Genomic DNA, 26,571 nt, shown 5'->3' with positions numbered 1-26,571 from the left:
ATCCCTTTTAACTAGAAGCTAGAAGTGTCTCCTCGTCAACTCCGACACCTGAGCTTCATACGCTAATTGACTTCGGACATTCGGCACGTGTCCGGCAGGCATAATGTATTTTTGTTTAGAAATTGAGGAGTCCTAAGTCCACATCCACTCGATGACATACCGGACCAAATGGAGAGCAACTTACTCCTACTCTTTATGGTCCATGGATTCCTCTTTCTAGGTAAAAATCAAAAGGGGGATTCTCATTCTTTCGGTCCTCAAAGTGTTTTCATACGATCCACATTGACATTAATGACCCCTTGCGAGATTCGCATGGCTTCAAGAATTGTTTCACAATCATTGATTGCTTCACGCGGTGGCCTAAAGCAATACGTTTGACCGACATTTCTGCACAATCGTGCGCCAATGCACTTTGTCGTGAATGGATCACAGGCTTTGGAGTTCCGGGCGAAGTCATTACTGAACAGGGAATGCATTTCGAACCTAACCTGTTCTCGGAGTTAAGCAAACTTCTAGACTTCAAACGCCACCGGACGACTGCATACCACCCGCCATCTCCGATCCAATCGTTTTACTTGGCCTACGGGCAGCCCATTGTGAAGAGTTTGCCGCCAGCTCCACCGAAATAATATACAGGGAGAATTTCGATACCAGGTCAGCCCTTTCCATCACTGGGCTTTAGTGTTTGTTTCGGGACACCGTGGCAAGATTAAAATCACGCACATCAGTGCAGATAGGAAGAATGGGGGCTGTATATGAAGCTTAAGATTTTTTTTTATTTTCGACTCTTTTAGCTCTGCCCGGATTTAAATTTTGCCTATGAAAACAGAGTTTCTTCTACAATTTGCCCTCAACAAGGGTTATTTTATCATTTTCCATCAATTCTGTTCGGATTGTATCCAAGAAATAAGAAAAAATAGAATATATACATCTCCTCTTACCCCCTTTTCTGAACATTTACACCCTCTTTTTTAGGATGCGGTCTGGATTTCAATTGTGCTTGCTCTACACAAGCATTTTCAACTTTTTGGTTAGGCCATAATCTTAGTCGATTACGTTTTTTTTTTTGTTGCGGGGAACTCCCTTTTTTGAAAATAGTACATATTACAGAATTTCCCTCCGGTTTCTAACACAGTTAACGCCAAAATGTAGGCCAAAATACGGGTCAAATATAAAACAGCACTAGGATTGAGCATGGGATATGCTTGACAGTACACCGCTGTAATGTTGACGGGTAGCTGTCACATTTACTGTGGGAGCGTCACATTTGAAATTTGAATGTTATTGTTGTCAGTTGACGTTATCGTGTCGTTCCAAATTATTTCGCTTTAGTTTTTAATATACACTTACTGTTTATGGAAAATAATTGTTATTGATAATGTCCGTGGAACAGCTGTTCGCTTGGTTGGATGATTTGAGCAAATCCAGGGCGAAGACCATTGAAGTCACGGAATGCCTGCAAGAAATTGCCGAACTAACGACAAAGACCGGGTTGGACAAATTACTGCTGGACAGCCTTTGGCGGAAAGTGCTCTCATTACCGAGTGAGTTAAGAGTTTATTAAAATATTCGTACAGTTGCTGAAGTAACATGATCATTTCAGGACCGAGCCTTTGCACTCAGGGAATTTATCTGGCGATACCCAACGATGGAGTTCTTCCAGACACAATCGACTTCCTCCTGGCATGGGTAATTGATGCAATAAAAACCGATTCGAATAACGCAGCGGCTGTTAAAGGAGTTCTACAATGGCTCACTTGTAAGAATTATTAATTTTTTAGCATTTAGTTTGAATTAGGATCAGGTTGAATGGGCATTTCAGTTGGCGAATTTGGCTCTGTGTGTACGTGTTTGTTTTGTTCCGCGACCCCCGGACTGCCGGGAGAACGAAGCTTGAGTTTGATTCCAGCTTCTGTTATAAACCGGACCAGCTCTGTCCGCAGAAATAAGCCGCCTGCTGGGAAATCTAATAAGGATTTGTAAGTTTTAGTCCAGTTGAGATCAGTCCTGTGCCTCTCAAACTTATCGCACTGAAAGATGGTATGATAATTTGTTTTCCCACCCCAAGCAATCACAGTCCGAAGAAGGAAACCATCCCAATTTTGGCAGGAAAAGCTTTGCTATAGAAAAAGTTGATGGACAATCTATTCAAAGACCACATCCTCCATACCGAGGGTCGTTTCCTGGAACTAGGACTTGTTTGGAATGTCACGCCAAGGAAGTTACTTTGTATTCTTCGTTCCATTCAGCGCGAATGCTGTTGTGCACCGTATGCCGCGTATGTGAGAGAGCATTTAGCAGCCTTATTTGCCTTTCCATAATGAAGAATTACTGCTATGACAAATACCACAGAAGATGAGACCTTTTTTAAGGTGAGATTTTCTCATTTCGTCATGCGGTTGGGGCTTCAATGGCTTGGTGGGAATCCGTAATCATGATAATTTGTTTGACCTTTGTATTACTTGGTGGCATTATGGTTTGCCAAATAGTGGGGAGCTCGGCCGAGAGGACCGATTCTACGAATATCTTGAACAGGGAATTCCCATTTGTGAGTTTCCTCACAGTGGGAGGCCAGCATTTTTATTTATTTTTAGAGTAAGGTAGATGAAAGAGTGTTGGAGTTGCTAGTTCAGGGCACCAATTTGGTCCCTCCGCCAGTCGAGTTCAATCTTCTTTGCAATAAGAAGAGCCCGAACAGGACTCCTACTGCTGACGAAAGCCCTTCCACCTTTTACAAAAGAAAAAGGTGTGTTCAGCGTCGTCCGCCACTCCATTGCAGAACACACAATCTTGAGATCGCGCCTTCCCAATTTTGTGCAGGTAAGACTGAAAACCTCCATGGGCATTTAGAAGTTGGGCAAGGAAGGAACTAATATCACCACGGATTTAAATTATCGATGAGCCTCGCGGCCCATTTGCTTCTTGACTCATTTCATCGAGAGAGTTGCCAATCGGTAAGGATGCGTTCTTTACGGGCAACCATCTCTCTTAAGTTTTCACCCTTGCACCTTCACGTCCGGTTCTGACACAGTGCGGTAAGCAAACGCCACTCGCAAACCTCTCCGTTTCTGCATTTAGCAAGGCGCTTACCATGCGCCTCATTGTCAAGGCCGAGACTCTAGCTGCAGCCCTGTTCGCTGCTGCTTTGATTTGATCGAAGAAGCTTATCTTCGAGTCGAGCATTAAACTAAGGTGTTTAACCGCCGGTTTCGACTCTACAGTCAACTCGCCGATCGATATGGGACGCAGGGTCGGGATTCTCCTTCTGGTTAAGATGACTACCACGTCTTTTTCCAGCGGAAGGCTGAAACCATGAGCAGTTATCCATCCCGTCGCATTAATACGCCAAGTCTGCTTTGCACCTGTTTAACAGTGCGTCCGGCAACAAGTACCACAACGTCGTCTGCATAACCCACCAGGCTCCACTCTTCAGGCATATCGATTAGCCAGTTATGCAGGGGCGGTCAAAGGTAAGTCCCAGGGCGAAACGTGGATTAGTACCCACCGTGGAGCATAAAACCTGGGAAACGCCTGCTGAACCAACACCAACAGCTCTACTACCAAACCCAATCTCCACCTCCACGTGGTGGAGTTGGAGTTCTTCCTTTATGAAAAACTGCAGACGGAGAAGGATGAAGACGAGTCTCCCGACAACGGATTAACGATTTGCGCATTTTCTCATGGAAAGTGCGCTCCCTGTACATACCGAATGCTGCTGAGCAGCTAGTCGATACCCTGTCCCAATAAAAGGCTGATGTAACAGCGATACAAGAGATGCGACGGACAGGAACCGGTTTCCTGGAGAAGAGCCGCTATAACATATATTATAGCGCCCATCCAGTAAACAATGTGCTCGGAGTAGGTTTCTTAGTCAGCAAAAAAAAGGATGAATGAAATGAAATATAAGCGACATCAAAATCACACTTGCACATTTCAACAGTCAAGTAGGGACGGAGCCCATATTCAGGCGATACGTCGGCTCTCATAGCTTACACCGGGAAACCAATGATAACGGATTGCGCATTATCCAGTTAGCAGTATCACACAAAATGGTTGTTGGAAGTACCTGATTTGCGCGGAAAGCGGTTCACAAACATACGTGGGCCTTTCCAGATGGGACCACTTTCAACCAAATTGACCACGTACTGATTGAACGCCGCCACCTCTCAGCCTTGATGAATGTCAGAACATATAGGGGGCCAATATAGACTCGGACCACTATCTCGTTAGCATGGTGCTCCGAGCTCGAATTACGACACCACCTACAATCCCCTCTGACAATCAGGTGAGAGTGAATACTGAAGCCATCCACAACACAGCCCTCCGCGACATATATAAGAGGGAAATGGATGCCGCAATAACCGCAGTCAACAGAGGTCCTGAAGATGAAGCATTAATATGTTATGTGATCTTCACCAACCACTTGAAGACCGTTATCATTGATACGGCCACAAAGATACTTGGCCCCAACCGCAAAAAAAGTCGGAACGGCTGGTTTGACGATAAATGTAAGCTAGCAGCGGAACGGAAGAATGCTGCATACCGAGTAATGTTGCATTCTCAAAGAACGCGGGCGCGCGTAGAGATTTATCATGAACTCCGTCGAGCGGAGAAGCGACTTCACAGACGAAAAAAGGAAGCCTGGGAGAACCAACAAGTCTATTAACTAGAAAAGTACAGGGAGCAACCGCACCAGGCGCGGAAGATTTACCAATAAGTCAGCAAGATGAAGCCTTATACACCTCGATGCTCCTCCTGCCGAGACAAAGAGGGAAATCTGATTTCCGACAGAATGAGCATATTGGAGCGATGGGTTGAGTACTTTGATGAGCTACTGAACAACCAGAGCATCGGCGAGTTGGAGGTCCCGCCAACTGAAGACGACTGACAAATACTGCCACCACCAAGTTTAGGAGAATCAGTCCGTAAAATTCATCGGCTAAAAAATCATAAGTCGCCAGGAGCCGATGGAATTATAGCCGAATTGGTTAAATATGGAGGCGACTAGTTACACCAAGTGGTTCATCAAATTGTGCTCAAGGTATGGGACAGCGAATCAATGCCTGACGATTGGCAACGAGGCATTATCTGTCTCATACATAAAAAGGGATGTATCACACAGTGCAGCAATTATAGAGGTACCACGTTGCTGAGTTTCATCTATAAGATATTCTCCGCTATCTTGCTAGGCCGGATAGCCCCATACGCCCAGAACATCATTGGCTCATACCAAAGAGGCTTCACTCCAGGCAAATCAGCAACAGATCAGATTTTCTCTCTCCGGCAAGCGATGAAAAAACTGTTGGAATATGGAGAACAGTTGCACCATCTGTTCATCGACTTTAAAGCCGCCTATGATAGCGTAGCCAGGGTAAAACTATAGACGGCCATGAGAGAATTCGGCATCCCGACGAAACTAATAAGACTGACTAGGCTGACCCTGACCAATGTGCGAGGCCAGATAAAAGCAGCAGGATCACTCTCAAGACCATTCGACATTGACAACGGTCTACGACAAGGGGATGCCCTATCATGCGTCCTCTTTAATTCGGCCCTCGAGAAAGTGATCCGTGGGGTAAATGTAAGATGTATGATCCTCTTTAAGTCCATCCAACTACTGGCCTATGCTGATGATATGGACATCATGGGAAGAACGACCTCGGCGCAAAACCGGGATGTCTGGAGTTGCTTATTAAGGCAGGCCTAGACCGGATACCGGTTGTTGCGCCGTTGATGATGATGAGTTATGCAGGACGCTATCGAAAGCCTGGGGATAATCGATATAGCAACTAAAGAGGTTTCTTTGTTCTCTAGTTGCTTGTCCTACAACTACCGAGTCGACAGTGTGTTGCTCTTTGCATCCCTGTTATCGAAGTCGGAAGCCCTTCTGCTCCTCGGACAGAATGTTATTGGTCTCGAAGTGCGCATTGACTCTTCCACTAATAATGGACGTTATGAATTGGTAGAGGGTTGGTAAGCAAGTAATCGGTCTTGTGTCTGCAGGGTCCTGCACCGTGTCCTTCTTAGGGATAAGATAGGTAATCCCCGCAGTGAGGAAGGGTGGAAATTCCTCCGGCCGACTCATGACCTCATTTATACTGCGCGCCAACCGACTGTGTACGCTGGTAAATTTCTTATACCAGAAATTCTGCACCCGATCCAGACCTGGATCCCTCCAGTTCTTCGAGCTGTTTATGGCCCATCGAACTTCCTCTTCGGTAACATCCGCAAAATTCATGCCAGGCGTGCTGGCATGGCGGGTGCCTTCGGCGGTGATCCACTTAGCATGCTGAGCATGCTGTGCGGGTAACCCCCAAAGTCCACCCCAATACTCTTTCGCTTCCGTTACCGACGCTCTGTTGGGATTCGTTGAGAAATCTCCGCTGGTTCCTCGCGTATGTTGCATTCTGGACACGTCTGGAATGACTTTCGCCATACCGTCGTAACCGACTGCATATGACAGAAAGTTTTTGCTTTAGTGTGTCCAGAATTTCAACTACGGGTGTCTCATTGGGGATGGCATAGTTTCTGTAACCCCTCTGCACTTTATTTCTCATCCCTCTGCTGGCATTGCCAGTGCTGATCTGAATCAGTCTAGCAATGTCCTGCCTTAGTGAGTCCCGCCGACGTTCCAGACGAATTTTCCATGGTGGATTTCTTTGGTCACTCAAACCAATAACACGAAAGCGAATCTTCTGACCGTGGAATCTGATAGCCACAACTGCACCACAATATACACGACGAATCTCTGGTGGCGGTAAGATGTTGTACTCGCCCCCGCCGTTATTTCGTAGTAGGAGCGGATGATGAAGATGTCCATTTCATCCACTGCATACACGAACCTGCTAAAGTGGTCGCCACAGATTGTGGCAAAACCGCTGCAACAGGCGGAGCTGTGCTCCTGGTCTTCGTGGCGCTTTCTTCACATTGAATATTTTCATTTTATGATCACCCACTCCACCCAGGATTCAAACAGATGATCTGATGATTTCAGAAACTCGACTTGTTTTGAACTCAAAGGACTTTCCTGAAGAACTTTTTTCTGTTTTTTTCCAGGTGCAGTTTATTGCAAGATAATTTCAGCGAAGGATTTACAGCATGGCTACTATTCACTTCTTTTATGCCTTCAAACTCCAGGATTTGTTCGTAAAAAAACAGTTTATTGTCCTTCGAAAGCATTAATATTTTTCATTCTAGGCATGCGAAATCTGTCATTTATTGTACTATCTAACGAAGCCTTACTTAATAACACCCTTCACAGTGAAATATTTACTTTCCGTGAGATTTCCCAAGAAAAACGTGAGTAGTACCAGTTACCGATAATTTTTACATCCATTTGGAAACAATTGTACAAATACCAATTGGTTTTACCTTTTCAGTACTGCCATGCTGCTCTTGTTTCACTTTACAAAAGACTGAAACCTCACCTTATTGATCAATCCTTTATTGCATATGCGAACGACCTTGAACTATTACCAGTGCTCCCTCGCAAGATCTTGGATTGCTTCAATATTGCTAGAGGTAAGCGGAAATCTTGGACTAATAAGAAGCGATGTCGCTATCCTAACTGGCAACTACAGACAATTGCATATAAAAAACGCAAGCTAGGAAATATTATTTACATTTCGGAAATGACCTTGCCCGACGCCATTCTTGAGTCTAGAAACTCGAAAGTGTTTATTGGCGGATCAGTTTTCGATTCATTCTTAATGAATCCCTACGGATTCATATTCCTCGCCATGGCTGATACAGAATTGCATGATTGGATGCTGATATATATTGAAAAAGAATTGGAAGCCAAACAAACATTAGTTTTTCGGCGGGAAACCGAAGAATTCGCTTCTCTTTTAACAAATTTGACGAAGTTGCAGAAGGTGTATGGCCAGGCGATAGCACCCATTGATCGATTTATGAAGAAAAACTTTTGTAAATGGAATGGAATACTATATTCAAAGCAGGTTTGGTCTAATTGATTCGTAATGAATGTTTATGTAGAAGTACTAACGATTATGTTAACGCAGATGTTTGGACTATTAAGCGACATTACAATATCCGATTACAAAGAAGTCTTCGATAGTATTTTAACGCCATTGTACCATCTAAACATGAAATTCAAAGACAAACAGTTCTCGAAGCAGACGATAAGAAGTTTGGCAAAGTGCTTCCTAAATAATGTGAGTAGAATGCTATATATTGTTGTGTTTTATATGAATTTCACGTTTCATTACCTTTCATTTATACAAAGTAATCGCCCCATGTTTTTTTGCTCTAATTTTTTTTTTTTAATGAAAAACTTTGTTTCTGCTTATGAAATTTGTTTACTCAATCCATTACATTTTATTCCATTAAGCCGAAAAAAAATATCGGCCAAGTGATTGCCGCCAGATTTGATGACCTGCTTTATGGCATTTTCCATCACTCTTGCCAGAACTTCGGTCGACCGATTCTCGCATTCCTGGCGAATATTTTTCTTAAGGGCTTCAAAAATCTCAGGCTTGTTGACGCAAACCTGTAACTTCGAAAACCCCATAAGAAGAAGTCTGAAACGGATAAATCGGGTGATCTGGCCGGCCAGGGCAAATCACCACAGATTAAGCGACACGGAACTGCTTTCTTCAGAATATCGGTTGTGGCTCGAGCAGTGTTCACCTTTGCACCGTCTTGTCGGAATCACATGTTCTCCAGTCTCAATTCATTCAATTGAGAAAGAAAAAAATCGGTAATCATGGCTCTGTAGCGTGCCATCCACAGTCGTTGTTCTCAAAGAAAAATGGCCCTATGACTCTTTCAATGTAAACATCACACCTCGTAGTAACTTTGAGCGGGTGTAATGGCTCGTGGGTGATACATTGATTGCCGATGCCCCAGAAACGATTATTTTGCTCATTCACGTAACCGCTAAGGTGGAAATGAGATCCTTTTCACTGAAATTCAGGATGGCTTGAGCGTAGGTTACACTCGTTTCGCGGTCACCAGCTAACAGCTGATGCATTGTCTGCACTTCACTTTGTAAGGGAGCATCTTCAAATCTACCAAAATTTTGTGTAGGGACCACCGACTAATGCACAATTGGGTGGCACGTCGTCTGGCCGATGTTCCGGACTCCTCTTCGACATTCTGGGCAACAGCAGCGATATTCTCAGTAGAAGGGCTGCACCGAGGCTAGGCAGCTTTGGAAACATCTTGTGTTGTCCCAGTCTGTTGAAGGCGAATGGCCAAACGCCGCAGTGTTTGTCCAGTTGGTGTCGGACGGCCAGGAAATCTACGACCAAATTCATGCTGCGCTAAAACAACCGACGAATTGTTGTGTAAAAAATGGAAGCAATTACTCCGCGCTCTTGCGGAGTAAACCGGTTTATGGCTTGCCGATTTGTATTTTGCGTTTGTTTACTTCACAAATTTGAAAACCGAATTGACAATTGGCACCATTTGCAAAAGTTAAAACGTTTTCAAATAGAGTGATTACTTTTGCCTCACCTTGAATTTGTATCTATGACAATATGTTTTCACGAAAAATATCCCGTCACCATCAATTTTATTATCATTATGTACTATTTCCGTACATTCGTATTTTTGCATTGTGTATCAATATTAATGTTGATGATTTTCCATAAAAATGTTCATTTTATTTCAAAAGAACTATTTCGATGTATTTACATCTAGTACGGCTCAACCGATTGAATGAAACTATGCAAATCGACTGTAAAAACGAGAAGTGGGGTTTTTTCTTGGGATACTATGCAATGGCCTGAAAGGCTGAAGTGTATAAAGTCTGTGCTTCTTTGACCACGAAAATCGTCCACGAATCTACAAACCGATGGAACTCTATTGCTGGATTTAATACGGTGCAACTTCTTTGAGTACCTGGTCACTGCGGTGTAAGAAAATGAAATTTCTGATGACTTAGCAAAAAAAAGTTGAATCTCCCATCTTTGACTAATACTGCTATCAGAAACTGGAAAAGGACTTCCCATATGCAAAGCCTAAATGCTGCTAGACAAATCAAACATTCCACGTCAGAACCAAACAAACATACTGCAAAGTTTAACTTGTCGAAAAGCGGTAAACTTGCCAAAGTAGGAATTCTACAAGATAATACGTGTCCACCCTGCAATGAGGAAGCGGGATCCACGGATCATTTTCAAGGTGAATGCCTCGCCTATGGACGCATTAGGTATCAGGTTCTTGGTGCTGACATGTTCCAACTGCAAAGAATAGCATCACATCCACTAGCGGAAATCCTGCGACATAGAAACGAATCTAGAATATTCCATTAGACGGTCAACTGGTCTCTTCAGTTGGATTATTTCATTTATGCGGTGTAGCTCGGCAATTTATAGCTCCTTGCTGACCGTACTGTTTTTTGTAGTTTTTTTTTCATACTTACTTCTGACCCTACTAAGCGCAAATCATGGTCTCCTTTTGGGTGCAGTTCCTGTTTGGCTCTCGGCGTTGGCATTTGGTGAACGACGTGGCTCTCAGCTAATAATTTCGAGCCATGATTGTCATTGTGTAAAATAATTTCGTTTAGGTTATGTAAATCTGACTCCTTTACAAATCTTCTAAGATGTATTGTTTCTTTCATAATTTCTGAAATGACCATATATTCGGCTTCTATGGAAAAAGGGCCACTCAGTTTTGTTTCTATCACTTCCAGCTAATGATTGCATTCGACAGGATGAAGGTGAATCCTATATACCATCTTCTGCCTATGGTACGTCTTCAAAGAAACCCGTGATTCCTGGATCAGTTTTAGAATATCAATGACCGCAGTTTATCTTTCCTTGGGGATAATATAGATCATTGCGACACGCCAATGCACTTTTGTAATAACCACTGTTTTTTCTTTTATCTTTTTTTTTACAAACAGTAGGCTTGCGGTAGCTTGAACTTGCGATGCTGTGAACACATGGATAGTGTGAAAACCACATTTTTAACCATAGCATATTTATAATGTGAGCAAATTCAAATCGGTAACGTGAGCAAGGAAAATGCGATACAAAATTATTGGCTGCGTTCCATTCATTTTCAAAAGAAATCCTATTGGTTTGTTGTCTGTGGATTTGTTTGAAGTATTTCATGCTTTCTCTAAGTTCGACATCATTTTTCTCGAAGTGTACTTATTCGTGTTAAAATGAACAAAACAGATTCTAAGTGTCTGCCTTTGCGAAAATTTTGGAAGAACACGAAAAAATACGAATAGCCAGTCTGTGCAATTAAAACAAGTCGGAATACCGGAAGCTGGCGCTTCGGGTATGCAAGTTTTGGGATTATCGTATATGAGGAACTTTCTACGTACATTTTTCTATTCGTATATGGCTAAAAACCCAAAATATTCCTTCATAGTTTCTTCAAACTACAAGATATGTGAACATATTACAGACATAGATATTATCCTCACGCTAAACAAACATTGCCTAGTATCGAATACATGCACGTATCTAAGTTGTTCGTACACATATTTCTGATTTATGTATCTCGTGCATACCGCTGATTTGATATACAAATATAACCATCTGAATTAGGCAGTAACCCAAAGCTTTATTAATATATACATATAAAAAAATGCATGATGACGTCAAGCACGTTTTAAACTGCACGAAATCCACGTAAAATATAAAATTTTCACTCATTATAGCTTTGTTAATAATAGTATGATTTCCTTCAAACTTCCCAATATTATCCCTTATACCACTGCGACTGTACTTCTAGCATGAAATTAAGGGGGGTTTCCAACTAAATTTCTCAAATATGCTAGTGTATTATTATAAACTTTATTTGTGCGGATAAATGAACGAGATGTATTGTGAGGCTTAGATTTCGTTTAGATACACCACTGTGAGAACAAGACCTGTTACACTTTCGAGGTTCATATTTTGAGCCCTCACCGGATATCAAATATGGGACCAGTTGTAAAAAGTACTAATTAAGCCCTTTCATTTGATAACCCACATGGTCATATACTGTATGCCCAACTAATTAAAACGAATGCCAACCGCTGTGACGCTGGCCAAAGTGAATTGGGCTTTGAATTGGAGAAACCATGCTGGCGGACTCCTACGCCAAAACGACGGCACCCGTATGGTCGCGGTAGTTACTGAAGATATAGCGGAAACGAACAACCCAAGAGACAAAAAGCGCAAGTGGAATGAGTGGTGTTCAGGAATCAAAACAGCAAAAGATCGGAGGAGAAGAAAACGGTCCTGCGCCATCTCTTGTGGCGTTCTCTTTTTTAAGATAAGAGAAAGAAGCAGTGCCGAGTCTTGCGGCCTCACGGTTTTCATTTTACAAAATGAATAATAATTTAACCTGTTCAATAATATAAATGATAAAGGAAAAAAAGTGGAAGTAGGATGTTGCTGTTGGGCTTGAGGTTGCGCCGGGGTAGCTGGTGCTGCACTTGCAAATGCGAAAGACGTTGTTGTTAGCGGCACCGACTTTCTTGTCACTGATCTGAATAGGGCTTATGGCACCGTTGGTGCCGGTTGAAGTTATTCCAGTTTAGAGTGTTGTGAAGTGTGTACTAACTACCATTGTGAAATTATTAAAGATTTTCAAATAATGCTAATCTTCAGATGAATTCGGTTCTCGTCAGCAAGCTGGTACCGCTGGTTTCAATATAAATAAATCCACGGTCTTCTAAATTCACAACTAAGCAGTGCTATCGTAGGCAGCACAGGTGCAGCAACACATTGATTTTCACGTTGCGTTGACGGTGATTTTGATGAGACTCGCACGTTAATGGGGATGTTTTTGTAGAAGCTAAAGAACGTATTTTGTACGAAACCATTTAATTGCTTTCAACTTCGATGTGATCAATCGATCGAAAACACTTTGACTTTTCACCATAAATAGAAATGACGAGGTATAATCCGGACTCGATGCCTTAGCGTCAATTAGCGAAAAAAATTTTCCACAAAAAAATCAACCGCTTGTCGCACGCTCACAAAATATGTTTTAGCGAAAATAATTTGCAATTCACCACGATCATCCCGTCGAGATTTCTGTATGAAAGCCGTTGATTTCTGCGTCATAGGAGTCACCGAAATCTCATGGCTAACGCGATTCCTACTTACGTGCATGCGACATGCAAGTTGTTCGCTCCGTCACAATATATTCCAGGCAATTGAGTAAATCTGTAGTTACAAACTGAAGCTGGTAATGTAACTGGCATTTATGTTACATTTCTTCGTTAATATGAATTTACATTCGACTACATTTCTTTCTAGTGGACGCTCAACCTGTTCCCATGTATTATTCTTGACCAAAATGTTTACTTCGTTTGCGATGGCACCTTCCTACTCTTCAGAATCTTGTTTATTTAGGGCTTCCTTCCAACTTGAAAAATGCGCCAGAACGTCAGCATCTAAATTTTCATCACCTACATCATTAATTTGATTGATTTTAGTCTTAGCACGAGGTGTCGCAGATTCAAAAAAGATGACTATTTGCGGTAGACCCTTTTGCTTCGAAATCGATGGTACGTTATTTTGTGTGCTTTCTTGATCATATTATACATTTTCTTGGGTCAGCCCCTTTGGCCTGAGGAAATAATGCGCGGTCTCTTCCTTCTTCGTCTAGCTTTCGGACTTTCTTCTTCTTCATTTTTAGAAGCTTCATCCACACCAGGGGCTGTTTCAGCATCATCGTCGCTCCATCGGCGTAATCAACAAAAATTTCTTCTTTTGAACGTGCTGCGAATTTATTTCACGTTTGGAAGTTTGGCAGTCAATAATTGAAATGGTGTTCTGTCTTCGAGGCTTCCTGATATATGTACATCGGTTTCGAATATAATTTACACAACATATAACTTCGCTCCAAAGCGAAGCTTGCAAACCTAATTTATGATCGGAGAACAGTACTCCTTCCCATTATTGGGCTCTGTGGCCTTTGTTTGACATCCTGTTTGTTTTTCAACAAGCCTTTGATAACTTCGAAATAGCTGAAGAACTCCACTTCTATTTTTACGAATCTACACCTCATACGAGCGTGAATAGTCTATGAAAGTTGCAAAGTACTTTGCTCGTCCATTTGTTGCTGTCCTCATGAGACCGCAGATGTCTAAATAAACTACCTCTAAAAGTCTCTTGCCTCTTAAATACTTTTGGGAAAGGGTAACATTAATAATTTACCTTTTAGGCATACATTACAGCACCACGGTTTTCTTCACCATTCCCTTCAGATCTTTAACGTGGATCCAATCAATTTTGCGAGAACTGAGCTTTTTTAGATTGGTGAGTTATCAATTCGCGCCATTGTTATATGACAACCAATTTTAGAAAAATTTAACAATAGGTGCCCTCAGGATTCCCAAATCACTGGAAAATTATGATGTTGTAGCATCCAAACACGACAAAAGATTCGTACAACAAAAATACCTCTTAAGTACGCGACAAACGAAAGCTTTCTAACACTAAAGGGGACTGTTTTAAATAAGCTTATATGCCCTAAATAACAAAACATGCAAAGTGGAGTGAACATTTTTTTCACAAAATATAGTCATGTGGTGGAGTATCAAATGAAAGAGCTCATTAGTACAGACCTTATTTTTGATACTGATTGAAACCTAGTGGAGTAAGGGCTCAAAAAGTAACCTCCAAAAATTGAAACAGGTCTCGTTTCCAGAACCTATGACTCTAACCGAAAAATCTGAAGAAATCCCAGTGATGCATCTATACAAAATCTAGGCTTCGATTTACTTCCCATTCCGATATCTGTTCAAATGAACTTGATATATTTTAAAAATTTACTTGGGAATCCTCTTAAGTCCTGTTATAGAAAGTGAAAGTTTTATATTCCTTCGGAATTTATTGCATTCTAAGACGTGTGTGACGTCATCATCATATAAAATCATCAGTACATTGTAGGAGGCAATTTGGTCACTATTGCGCTCGTCCGAGATTATTACTCTGATTTGACTACTCATTCATAGCTGAGTCGACTGGTGTCCGACATCCAGTCACGATAACAAATCCCTCTGCACCAGTGAAATGTGACCCGCGACCTTCCGCGACGACAGTCCAGCACTTTAACCACTTGAGCCATCCGGACACTCAGTATAATTGATACTCCATTGTATGTATGTACTAATAGAGTTTGTGGGTGGTGTACAATAAGATGTTTGTTAGAACGAGTGGTGAAAAATTTACGTACATGTTCACGGAGTAAAGCGGAAGTATCCAGATGCGGTCGATTTAGATGCATTTATATTTGTGTACGCATCAGTATACTGTAATAGGGAATGCTCGTTTGTTTCGGATGAACATTATGTTTATCTCTGAAATATGTACGTACATATATCTTGGAGTTTGGCAATATATGTAGGAATATTTTGTATTCTTGGCTATGTATGAATACAAAAACTTGCATAGAAAATTGCTCTCGTAAGATGAACACAAGGGCCCAGCTTCTGGTGTTCCGACTTGTTTGATAATTAAATTGTCTATTTTTATTATTTCCCGATTCATACAAACTATTTTTCGCAGCAACCATCGCACTAAATACGCTAGCGGTTCGTTTATTAGTGTTTTCGCGCTTTTTTAACTGTTAGTATTCCACAATCGGGCAGTTCGTTTTGAGTTTTTGCAGTACATCGAAAATGTTCATATATTTTAGGAAGACTATACGGAGGCAGAATGCTCAATAGATCTTTAGGTTAGACTGCGATTCGAAGATCAGTCGATCTTTAGATAGGATTTCTATCCTAATAGAGTTCACTCTGCTCATTTGTGACATTTTAGATCTCCGGATTTTGATATGTTTCATGTGTCAATTAATTCACTGTAACCCCGAAATGTCTTCAGGATATTACGTTTAAGCAACAACGAAAGGTTGGCCTGGCCCCAAGTATTTGAACTGCTAAATCTGCAAATATCCGCCCAAGCTTATGCTGATTATGAGGCTGTGCTAGCTGTTGGCGAGATCTCGGAACAGTATGTATAAATATACAACGCGATGTTGATTTGATTAGCAGTTGGTGCCTCAGGCAAGGCCTTTCAGTAAATCCAAATAAAACCACATTTTTTTAAGAAGTGAAAAAATTCAAAAGACTAAATTCAGGGTTCACGATCCTTGAGAGCGTGGGATTTTTACCTACTAAAATCACTTCTCGCCAAGTTACGACTTAGGATTCCCCATCCAGGAATTTTCTTTGCATATTTAGGTTTCGTTTTTATTGGAAGAAGACCCTGTGGTCCACCCCATACTACTATGCTTGTAAGCACTTTATTTTGGAACGTTTGTATTACCTTCAGGTTTGATTCTTTGGTACAGACCCAGCGCTGGATGCCGTACGTCCATATGGACCTTAGGATCTGCTTATAAATTAGCAGCTTGTTAACGATGGTCAGCTGGAAATTACTCCCCAATAGCTAGTACATCTGTTTGTATCTGGCATTTAGTTCGTCCTTTTTTCTTAGGATGTGTCTTTTTCTGCTGAGCTTAGCATCGAGGGTCATAGCTAAATGTTTGACCTCATTTATCTGTAGCACATTTTGTCGGTTTATCACGACCTTAACAGGATTTTCTTTATTGTTTGTGAAATTAATGTATGTTGATTTGATTTTGTTCAATTTTATTTTCCATTGCTTAGTCTATTCTACAATGTTGCGAATAGCTGTTTGTAACTTTATGTTTGCTTCTTCCGTAGATTTACCCGTGGCATGGATGGCAGTGTCGCTATTTTGGCTTTGTCGTAGCAGGGTATATCATTGTATATAGAAGAAACAGTGTTAGGCCCAATACACTGTCCTGAGGTACAACAGCTGCAATGTTTTTCAGTTCAGAGTAGGTTCCTTCGTATTCCACTCTGAATAGGCGCTCTGATACATATGAGTTTAAGATATCGAAAAATTCTTCTGGGAGATCCCTATGCAATTTATACAACAGACCTTCATGCAACACCTTATCAAACGCCTGGGCGATATTGAGAAAAATAACTGAGCACACCCTTTTTTCCAATGCAATTTCTCTCGGATTCGTGGTCCTGTGCACGTATTGGATTGTGTAATGCGGAAACCGAATTGGTGGGGTGCTATTAGATTTCGATCCACAACGATTTGCTTCAGTCTCTTAAGGAGAAACCATCCAAATAGCTTCGCTGTAGTAGGAAGTAGCGATATTGCTAAATACGATATGACTCTACTTGGCTCCTTGCCTGGTGGGGGCAGCATTATAACTTCCGCCACTTTCCATTGTCGGGACATGTATTTTAATCCAAAAGCATTAAATATTTATAGTAATTGGACTAAACCTTTTTTGGCAATTCTTTTGGTATTCTCCTTGTAGTTCATAGCCAGGAGCTTTGTTAGGAGGCACCTTTGTTTTAATTTCTGTCCTCAGTTCATTTAGTTGTATACGGCGTATTGGGTAATGGTCTACTTTACTGACTGGCGTTAAGTATGTAGACGTTTGTGTATCTAGAGGCTGGAAGGTACTTTCTAGCCACTTCGCAAACAGATCTGCTTTATCCGCAGAACGAACCCATTGCCCGTTTCCCCGTTTAATAGGTGGAATTTGTTGTCTGGGTCTCTTTAGATCTTTTACGGCCTTCCACAGAGAGTAGCCTGAATCTTTTGTGCTGTAAAATTAGAGGCATATCTGGTGAAGGACTCGTTTCTATATTTGTTAATTAAGGCCTTTCGCTTATTTCTCAAAAAGTTTAGGGTTTTTTTCCTTTCCGTTGTGCAGTTTGGTATGGTATGGCAAAATTTGCGAGCTCTACATTTGTCTGCAAATAGTTCGTTAACTTCTGCACGACCGTCAGTATATTTTTTATTTAATCCATGATGAGTAGGGGGGCTTTTCCAAGCCGGGGGTTGTATCTTCATTATTAGCAGGTCGATTTCCTCCTCGAGTTCATAGGGCGTGTTGATTTGGTCATTTATGCGAACGTTTTCTTCGATGTGCTTTTTGAATACTGCACACTTTGTTTGTCTGTTAGTTTGGGAGGATAGTTTTTTCTCCTCACTTTTTCGCTGACCAGCATCATAACAAGCGAGTGATCGGATATTACATTTTCATTACTGACAACATGGATGTATTCGTCTGAAATCGCCTTAGTTACGAAGAAATCAATGACATCGGCTGTTTTTGTTATGTCAGTGGTCTAGTATGTAGAAGATGAACTGAAAGAGTCGAGTGAAATCTTCTTTTTTAACACCGGAGCGGACAGTATATTGAGGAGATCTTCACAACTTTGTTAAATAGTTGTACACCAATAGTCACATGCTGCATTTTTCCATCTTCAATTTTCTCTTCTTCGTTGTGGCTGATATTCTTTTTAACAAAGATTGTAGTTCCCCCTCTAGCTTGTTGACTGGGATGTGCTGCATGATATGGGCAAAATCCAGGAATTTTAGCGTTCGTAGGCCCCGTGAGGTGGCTTTCTGGGACAAGGCCAATCTCTATCTTTTAAGTATTAAGAAAGACTTCCAACACTTGTACGTGCTGTTGCAATTCATTTGCATTCCACATTATGATTTTCAGGACATTTGTCATTTAGTTTTCTTATTATAATTTTGTCTCCTTACGTTATACTGTTTAAGTTTGTCAAAAATTTGTTTGTTTACTAATTGTTCTTCATCAAGTCTTCTATTTAAAATGTCAAGTCTATTTAAAGGATTTTAAAACCATTTTCTTTTTGGTCTTCTACAGTGTCGTCTTTTTGGTACGTTGGGTGGAGTTCTCTAGCTATAACCTTGAGAGGCCTCTTGTTTTTCTCTTCATACGCGTACCATTGGATTTTTCCCATGTTCAGCTTTTTCGATAAAGCTCTGTAGTAATTTGCGTTTGCAATATGCACTTTCCAAACATTGTTGTTTAAAGCAACTATTGAGTACCCCTTTACATTGCTGCCGATAGGAGGCTTTTAACATTCTGGTGCTTATCGACTCCCCTAATATTAATAGACGTCTTTCAATTTTCACTTTCAATTTTGTGAAATTGTTCGCTATATCGCTTCTCGTGGAACTTTCTTTCCGGAGACGAGTCCGCATTTCTTTTCTTAGACCTCTTCTTGTTTGTAAGATCCAGTCAATTTATCTGGCCAATTCTTCTTCATCTGTGTATCCTTTTGGTCCATTTACACTAGGACTGCGGCACTTCGCTGGGAGTGACCTAGCATGAGTTGTTTTCTTGAGGATTTCGTTTTACTGCTGTAATTCTTTAATTTTCGAACTAAGCTGTAATGTAAGCGTCTTTAGCTTGTTGAGCTTTTCGCGCGGTTCCTCATTTTCCATTTGCTGAGGTGTTTTCGCTATATTACTAGTTGGTTTTATATTTTTAGGTTTTCCTTCCTTTGGTTTTGGTGATTATTTTTTTTTGTTGTTGTTGGGGTACGTTTTTGATCGATGGTGGTGATCTTGTAACACTCGAACTCTTACTAAAAGAGTCAATCAAATGCAATAAAAGGTCCTCCCCAATCTTCTGAGAGGGTGATTTTCCAGTACAACTGGTCTGCCACCTGAGGTATTCATTGTTTTGTTCCATTGCAGGTTCAGCGGTCTCTGCATTAGAGTGTGCGCTGGGAAGCAGCTCACGTTTCTTCACCACAGGACGGTTGCCTAATGGTTATTCAGGGCTACCTCTGGGAGGTGTAAGTCGACTTGATCCAGCCATGGACAAGGATCACCACTGACCTTTGCCGAGTTATCAGGAACTTTACCTTGTGTAACGGAACCGATTCACCCCACAATGATATTATTTACAAAGAGTAGAGGACTGAATGGTCTTTCCCTTCAAAAAATGGGCATGACCCTTCAACCCTCCGAAGAATTGTAACATATGGGATTTATTCTAGACAAGAAGCTTCTGTGGAACAAATATATATAGGTAAAGATGAAACGAGCTCCCACAGCTTGTGGGTTGTGCAGGCGGACCTTTGTCTTGAACCAAGGGCTTAGGCCTCAGGTAGTAGTGCGATTATATATATGTTAATATCATCAAGTCGATGCTTGATAGTGTGGTACGTTAAGGTGAAACAGAAGAGTTTTCACTGTTGACAAACCACACAAAGCACTTTGTCTGGATATTATCGGAGCAATGAACACAACATCTGGTGAAGCTCTGAATGCATTACTCAATTTGCAGCCCTTGGATTTATTTATTCAGAGCATTGTAATGAGACCAGCGTCGTATACTAATTCGATTAGACCCTATGGGGAAAAAATGAACGTGAGAGGCGCATCAATTGTGGCAGTAGCATCAACTACTACTACTAACGGAAATTCTGCCATACCTAAACAAATCTGGGATATTCTGTTGAACGGGGGAATCAACTACAATGAACCACTACGGTCTGAGTGCTTGGGCAAAGCGCCTATCGTCGCCATATTCACAAACGTTTAATTATCAGCAGTCATTTGCATATATCTGGGCCCATAGCACTTTCGATATTAGGTAATTGGAGTGACTTTTGGATTAATCAAAAGACGTAAATTTATTACACTAAGATTTATTATTTATTTAATTAGATCTGAAATCCTCCCTCCCCTCCTCCCTCTCCTATGGAGTAGTGTGCGCAGTTTAAATCACCGCTTCGCTTCGAAAGCTTTCGATATCGTGAACAAGAAATGTACCTGGAATGCTCTACACCAGAGGGGCATTCCGGAAAAACTAATAATTATTATCAGCGAAGTATGATGCAAAACGTCGCGTGCTGCATCGAGGTAAAGTCCCAGTGGAATTCAAAGCCCAAGTGTAATTAGGTAGGATTGCATCTTGTCCCCGATATTTTTTCTTCTCGTTGTCGATAACGTACTCCATGCTACCTTGGGCGGGACGTGGAAGAGTTCAATGTACTATATCATCTCAGTTCGATTGGTCCTCTCGATTTCGTTGTTCGTGGTTCAAGTCCCGGTGGTAGCTGTTTCACTTTCGTAGGCTTATTACTTTTATAGCATTAAGTGTGATGATTATAACATGGAAGCACAGTCTCATTGAAAATGAAAAGGGAATAGAATAACAATAAAAATAAATAGGCTCCTGCTTGCCCTTTGTTCCATAAAGTATTGTACAATACACATATAATTTTTCCAGTTGTCGAAACATAAAAAAATCTTCATTATTGCGTTTCTATTTGAATACAGATTAATAGACTGAATAAGGAGGAATACATCCTGCACTCATCCGAATCCTTCAATCCTTGTATAGATGCACTTAAACAATTTGAAAATAGCTTCCAGCACTTATGCATTCTTTTCATGAACATGTATGCCGGTAAGTCTACGTTAATTTTTGTTCGATCATCAATAATTTGACTTCTCGCGATATTTCACAGAAAATGCTGAAATCCTCCATGAAATCGCGGATAGTTACATTATTCTTTCTTCGGCGGTTCAATCATGGGAAAACTATGACCAAGAAGTATTACCTTCTGGTATCTTAAACCGAATGCTCATTAATTCCGATTTCGCACTCATCAACAAATTCTGCAGAATTTTAGTAACGTATGTTATGCTTATGATTAAATTTAAGTTACCTAGACACAGCAAATTGAAATTTTTTTAGACTATTTCCTTATTTTTATCAACAAATATTCAATAGTCCACATGAAGTGCACATAAGTGACCTTTCGGGTCGAGTTGATCATTTCAAAGTACTAAATTTTAGACAATACCATATATTTGATACATCTTATCATTCTATCTCTTTACTTAAATAAAATACTTATAAAACTCATTCACAGGCATATAGAGCGCGAGGGAAGGGAAGGGGCGCTGGAAAACGATCTTCCCTCAGAGCCTGTACGCAACCAATTGGAGCAATTCTTAAATATTCTCTTCAAAAATATCCTAATTTCGTCAATCTTCGAAACAGACAACTTTAAAGCTATTGACGAACAGATTGGAAAATTCGAAAATGTTCGAAAAGATTTCCGATCAAGAAACAACTTAACTTTCATGCCATTGGTTCGAGTGGACAACGAAGGGAAATTCCATCCAACATCCGATATGGACGTTTATAAGCAGATGACTCGTGATCATTGTGAATATTTTGCAGCCCTAATTCTGCCTGTTTAGTTGATAGTGAATATAGTGAAGATTAAAATAATGCATAGCGACAAATGAACTTTTTATTGAACATGAGTTACAAATTAAGCACGAAGGTACTAATTGGAAGTGATTTTGCCCTCGAAAGCTGCTGTGAGTAACGGGCATTCGCTAATCTATCTCGCTGAATTGCGCTTGGCTGCGAGCTGCATTCATTAGCGCTAATCTTGCATAATTTTTTTATGGTTGTGGAATATTTGCAAGTTTAATAGGTCAATTTTTATGTAACAAAATGAATGAGGTAATAAGTGTCAGCGGTCTAATGTTTTAGCGATTTTATTCGGGTTCACTGAATGGGTATGTAGACGTGACGAAAACACGTCCGAAGTTGGAGAAAAGAAAAAGTTTGAGGCATGTTCATGCACCGCTGCACTCATACCTTGAAAAAAATAAAATCACTGCCATCACTGCCAAGATTGTTAAAGGCAAGAGCCTTGTTTACGTTTCATACAATTTTTATACCACTTGTCTTTCCTCCTCGATATTTTGGATTTAATCAGATCTTCGGTTCCATGGTCTGAAAATTAACCCTAAATTTCTCCCTATCTTCTTCTATGGCCCATGGGTCTTGGGCCGGCCAAAACTAATCGAAAAATATTACTCAATTAACGCACACTTTACAATTGGAATTCCAAAGCTGAAAGTGTTCTTTGAGGCGATGAGTTATAAATGCAGTAATTCCTTGTTTTGGGCGGTTTTCAATTGCGCAATTCTATTTTCCCGCCACCTTTCTGGTCTTTTTTGGGCACATATCTGCGATTGTCATATTTGTTGAAACCGTTTGGTCTGTGAATCTTTTACATATAGCAAGTGGCGCCATTTTGTGCTGAGTTTACGGAGGGGCTCCCTATACATGTGAAAGGGGGGTGCATGTGGATATCAAATGAAAGGGCTCATTTAGTACTTTTCGTTCCATATTTGATATGCCGTGAAATATAGGAGAGTGAGGGCTCAAAATATGACCCTCAAAAATTGTAACAGGTCTCATTACCAGAACCTATCCCACTGAAAAATCTGGAAAAAAATAACAATCGTAAGCCTCAAAATATATCCCGTCCGGATATTGCAGATAAATAAAATGAAGTTAATAATAGCATACTAGCATATTTTAGAAATTTAACCGGAAACCCCCCTTAAGTTCATGCTAGAAGTACAGTGGCAGTGGTATAAGGGATAACTTTGGAAAGTTTGAAGGAAATCATACTAATATTAACAACAAAATTCGTAAAATTGAACTTTTTCGATGCGGGACAGATAATAGTTTGTTGATACTTCACGTCATTGCAATTTGGCGACATTTTCCGATTTCGGCTGTTACTTTTGAATGAATTCTCCTCCACTTATTTCCGCTCAATTTTGCTATTATGATGGATATATATGGTTGGCATTTACCCTTTCCGCTCACGTTTCGCTGAAATGTGCTTCAGCTTCGCTCATCGGTCATCTTGGCGGAGTGTTTTCCACTGCATGGCGTAGCCAGCAATGCAATTGTCGCTCCTCTTAATATGTGACCTACCTACTGCCGCTTCCGCCTTTTTATCACATCGCCCATGGGTGACAGGTCTGTACCCCGACCAAATTCCTCATTTGAAATACAGTCAAATATCTCTAAGGCGAATTATTCTCTAATGCAAATTTTTCGACCTTTCATTGACGTTCCCCCCGAAGTCATGTATGTAAGTGTATATTCACAAACTAACGTGCGACATAGAAAGTTCAATGAAAAAATAGACGAACCAACATTGAAAGAAAGGCCCTAGGATGCGCAAGATTGTCTTGCGATTGAGGGAGACATAAGATCTATGAAAATATTATAACTTCGACCTGCTGAAGATATAAACGAAAACAGTCTTTTTTGCAAGTGCTTACCAAACGGCAGTTTAATATTAAAAAGAGATAGGAGATGGCAGAAAGTAAAGTAAGCTGATTACAGCCAACGTGGCTGGGTCAGTTTCAAGTCTCTTAGGGAGAAACGACAAATCTCATTGTTTTCAACGAATCAATTACCTACGTTTCGATTATATGGGAAACAACCGGTTATGGACGACAAGGGAGATTTTTACAAGTTGGTTGATCGGTGAGGACAAGAATATGATGGGTAAAAATCAATCAAAGACTCATGGGCATCATTAAAATTTCTAAAAGCATTACCAGAAACGTAGGTTAAAAAAACTTCTATAACTAAACAAAAAAAAAAATTCCAGTCCTTACTCAAGATGCCACGCCTATCGTAAGTACCAATTGTCGCGAAGTTTTCGAGAAAGTTGAGTAGGATGACTTCCAATGGTCCAGATTGAAAACAATCCCTGAAAGCTAATATCTTTGCTGAACCTCAAATTCTGGAACCCGTTTGCCAAATTGCAAGGAACAATAGCGACAGTGAGAATGATAATGACGATGCTAATGACGCTGGAATAAAAACACGCGATAGATATGCATATGCATGCATACGAAGGGATACCGAAAACATTTAGCGGGCTGATTTCATTCTTCCCCGAGAGGTGCGATTTCAGCACCATCTTTATACATCCAAGGAATTCCAATAGCAGATTATCTATTATTAACTCGAGTATGGGACTCTTGCGGTATTCCTAGGTACTTGTAGAAGCCTCGGTCATAGCCTGAATTTTGAGGTCACCAATGCTATGTACGGTATGTGACTCGTGATGACCTTTTCGGATGGATTGGATTCGACAGATGTCTATGCATACCAAACTTTTAACTTGGTCGCCAGTACTAGGGTACAACTTAATGTTATCTAAGAACATCAAGAGTGACAGTCAGCATTTAGTCCCTAAGCCACATTTGTTAACAAAACTATGCAATCTAGCATCATTCAATAGCCTTGAAAGAAGTTTAAGTGTCATATAAAACAAAAAGGACTTAATGAATCCTTCTGAAAGATGCCTCTCTGTAAGCGGTAGGATTTCGAGTTGTTTATATCCTCAAATAAGCAACCTGACACCACCATCGATACAGCTTTTATTATTTTCGGATCCATGCGACATAAGCCATTGCTGAGCCAGATCTAGGAGACGCTATCAAAAGTTTTAGCGTAATTGATATTCGAACTAAACAGATTTCTTTGTCTTCAAGTTGCTTCTTTGAATTTGCAACCTTTTGCTTACTTTCTGTTTATCGAATTGAATGTCGTTAGTCTCGAGGTGCGCATTGATTTTACTATTAACAACGGACGTTATCGTTGAAGGTCGGCCTGCAAGTAATTGGTCTTGATCTGCGAGGTACTGCATGTAGGTAATCTACGCAGTGAGGAAAGGTGGAAATTTCTGCTTCCGCCTAATAAACCCGATACAAACCAAGGCCTCCCTCCAGTTACGCGAACTGTTTATGGCTTGGTGAATCCCCTTTTAGGCAACATCTGCAAACATGCCGGACGTCTTTCGCGGTAACCCATTCAGCATGCTCAGCTTGCTAGACGGCCAACACCCAAATTCCACCCTAATAATCTCTGTTAGGTGACCTGTGGTAAGTGGGTTCAGAATTTCAACTATGGGTATTTCGCGTAAATCCTCTATGCTTTATTCTTCATCCGTTCACTGGCGTTGCCAATACCTATTTGAGTCAGCGTAGCAAAGTCCTTCTTTAATCCTTGACATACCAAGAAGGACCCCAAAGAATAATTTCATGTGATCCTGCCGTAACTACAACATCAACCATGTTAGCTACCCTCTGCAAGCAGTAAATCCTAGAAAAACATTTTATGCAGGTAACTTTATAGCGATCGTAGCATATCAGCAAATGATTTTTTATCTTTTATGCAAATACACTCTAACCGGTATATATACAAGTATATATATGAATTTTATGTCACCATGGAAGGAAAAAGATAATAACAATAAAGATAAAAGGAAATGATTATTTCATCACTCAAATGTTTCCGAATTACTAAACCTTCAAATTTAATAACCTTCCAACGCAAACAATTGGGAAAAATTAAAACAAAGCTTTTAGTCCCTAAGGCCCCATCGACCCTTGGTCATTTGTTTCTGCGCTGATCTTAAAACACCCCCCCTGATGACGGCCGGGATCGTGCCGCTGCGAGCAATAAAGTGGTGTTTTATTTTTAAAATCATTTTTGTTTTTAAGAAATAGGTAACAATAGTATATAGATTGGAAAAATGAACAATAAAAAACAATCTTTTAAAATAACAAAAATAACTCAAATCTAATGGCCACTGTGGGCTCTCAAAGTTTTCGAAACACAATTTACAGACAGAGAAGAGAAACAGTAAGAAATAAAAATCTAATTTTACAATAAGTTGTCGGGAAATGGTCAAAAACCCGACAGAATTCATTTGGCCTTAGTGGCAAATAAAGAAATATAAAAGTAATAATAAATATTTGATCGCTTCAAAAAATACTTTTAACTTAAATTATTGTTCTTAAAACTATCATAATTATATATTTTATATTATACATTTTTTCTTTTTTTTACAATAACATCCATACAAAAAAAACAAAGAATAATAACGTATGTATTTATAAGTTACAATTAGAGACA

General features: G+C 40.4%; 1 protein-coding gene across 1 annotated transcript; it reads left to right on the top strand.

Annotated features, from left to right (window-relative positions):
• The first annotated feature begins 1,267 nt into the window (after positions 1-1,267).
• On the top strand, positions 1,268-22,434 carry LOC119651611. The gene is made up of 9 exons (XM_038055265.1): positions 1,268-1,544; positions 1,604-1,759; positions 7,057-7,142; positions 7,198-7,299; positions 7,380-7,958; positions 8,022-8,174; positions 21,087-21,216; positions 21,278-21,446; positions 21,686-22,434. Exons 1-9 carry the CDS (start codon positions 1,379-1,381, stop codon positions 22,017-22,019), a joined length of 1,875 nt encoding a protein of 624 aa, XP_037911193.1. The 5' UTR covers positions 1,268-1,378; the 3' UTR covers positions 22,020-22,434.
• Positions 22,435-26,571: the final 4,137 nt, after the last annotated feature.

This window comes from Hermetia illucens, chromosome 3, assembly GCF_905115235.1.
Source record: "Hermetia illucens chromosome 3, iHerIll2.2.curated.20191125, whole genome shotgun sequence".
Lineage (NCBI taxonomy): Eukaryota > Metazoa > Arthropoda > Insecta > Diptera > Stratiomyidae > Hermetia > Hermetia illucens.
Note: the sequence above shows the minus strand (reverse complement) of the source record. Positions and strands in the feature narration are given on the sequence as shown.

Excerpts from the sequence above, each read along its gene's own strand:
- LOC119651611 (XM_038055265.1), top strand. The coding sequence starts at position 1,379 with ATGTCCGTGGAACAGCTGTTCGCTTGGTTGGATGATTTGAGCAAATCC. Across the intron at positions 8,175-21,086 it reads CAAAGTGCTTCCTAAATAAT|ATTAATAGACTGAATAAGGA; the intron begins GTGAGTAGAATG and ends ATTTGAATACAG. Across the intron at positions 21,447-21,685 it reads TTCTGCAGAATTTTAGTAAC|GCATATAGAGCGCGAGGGAA; the intron begins GTATGTTATGCT and ends ACTCATTCACAG.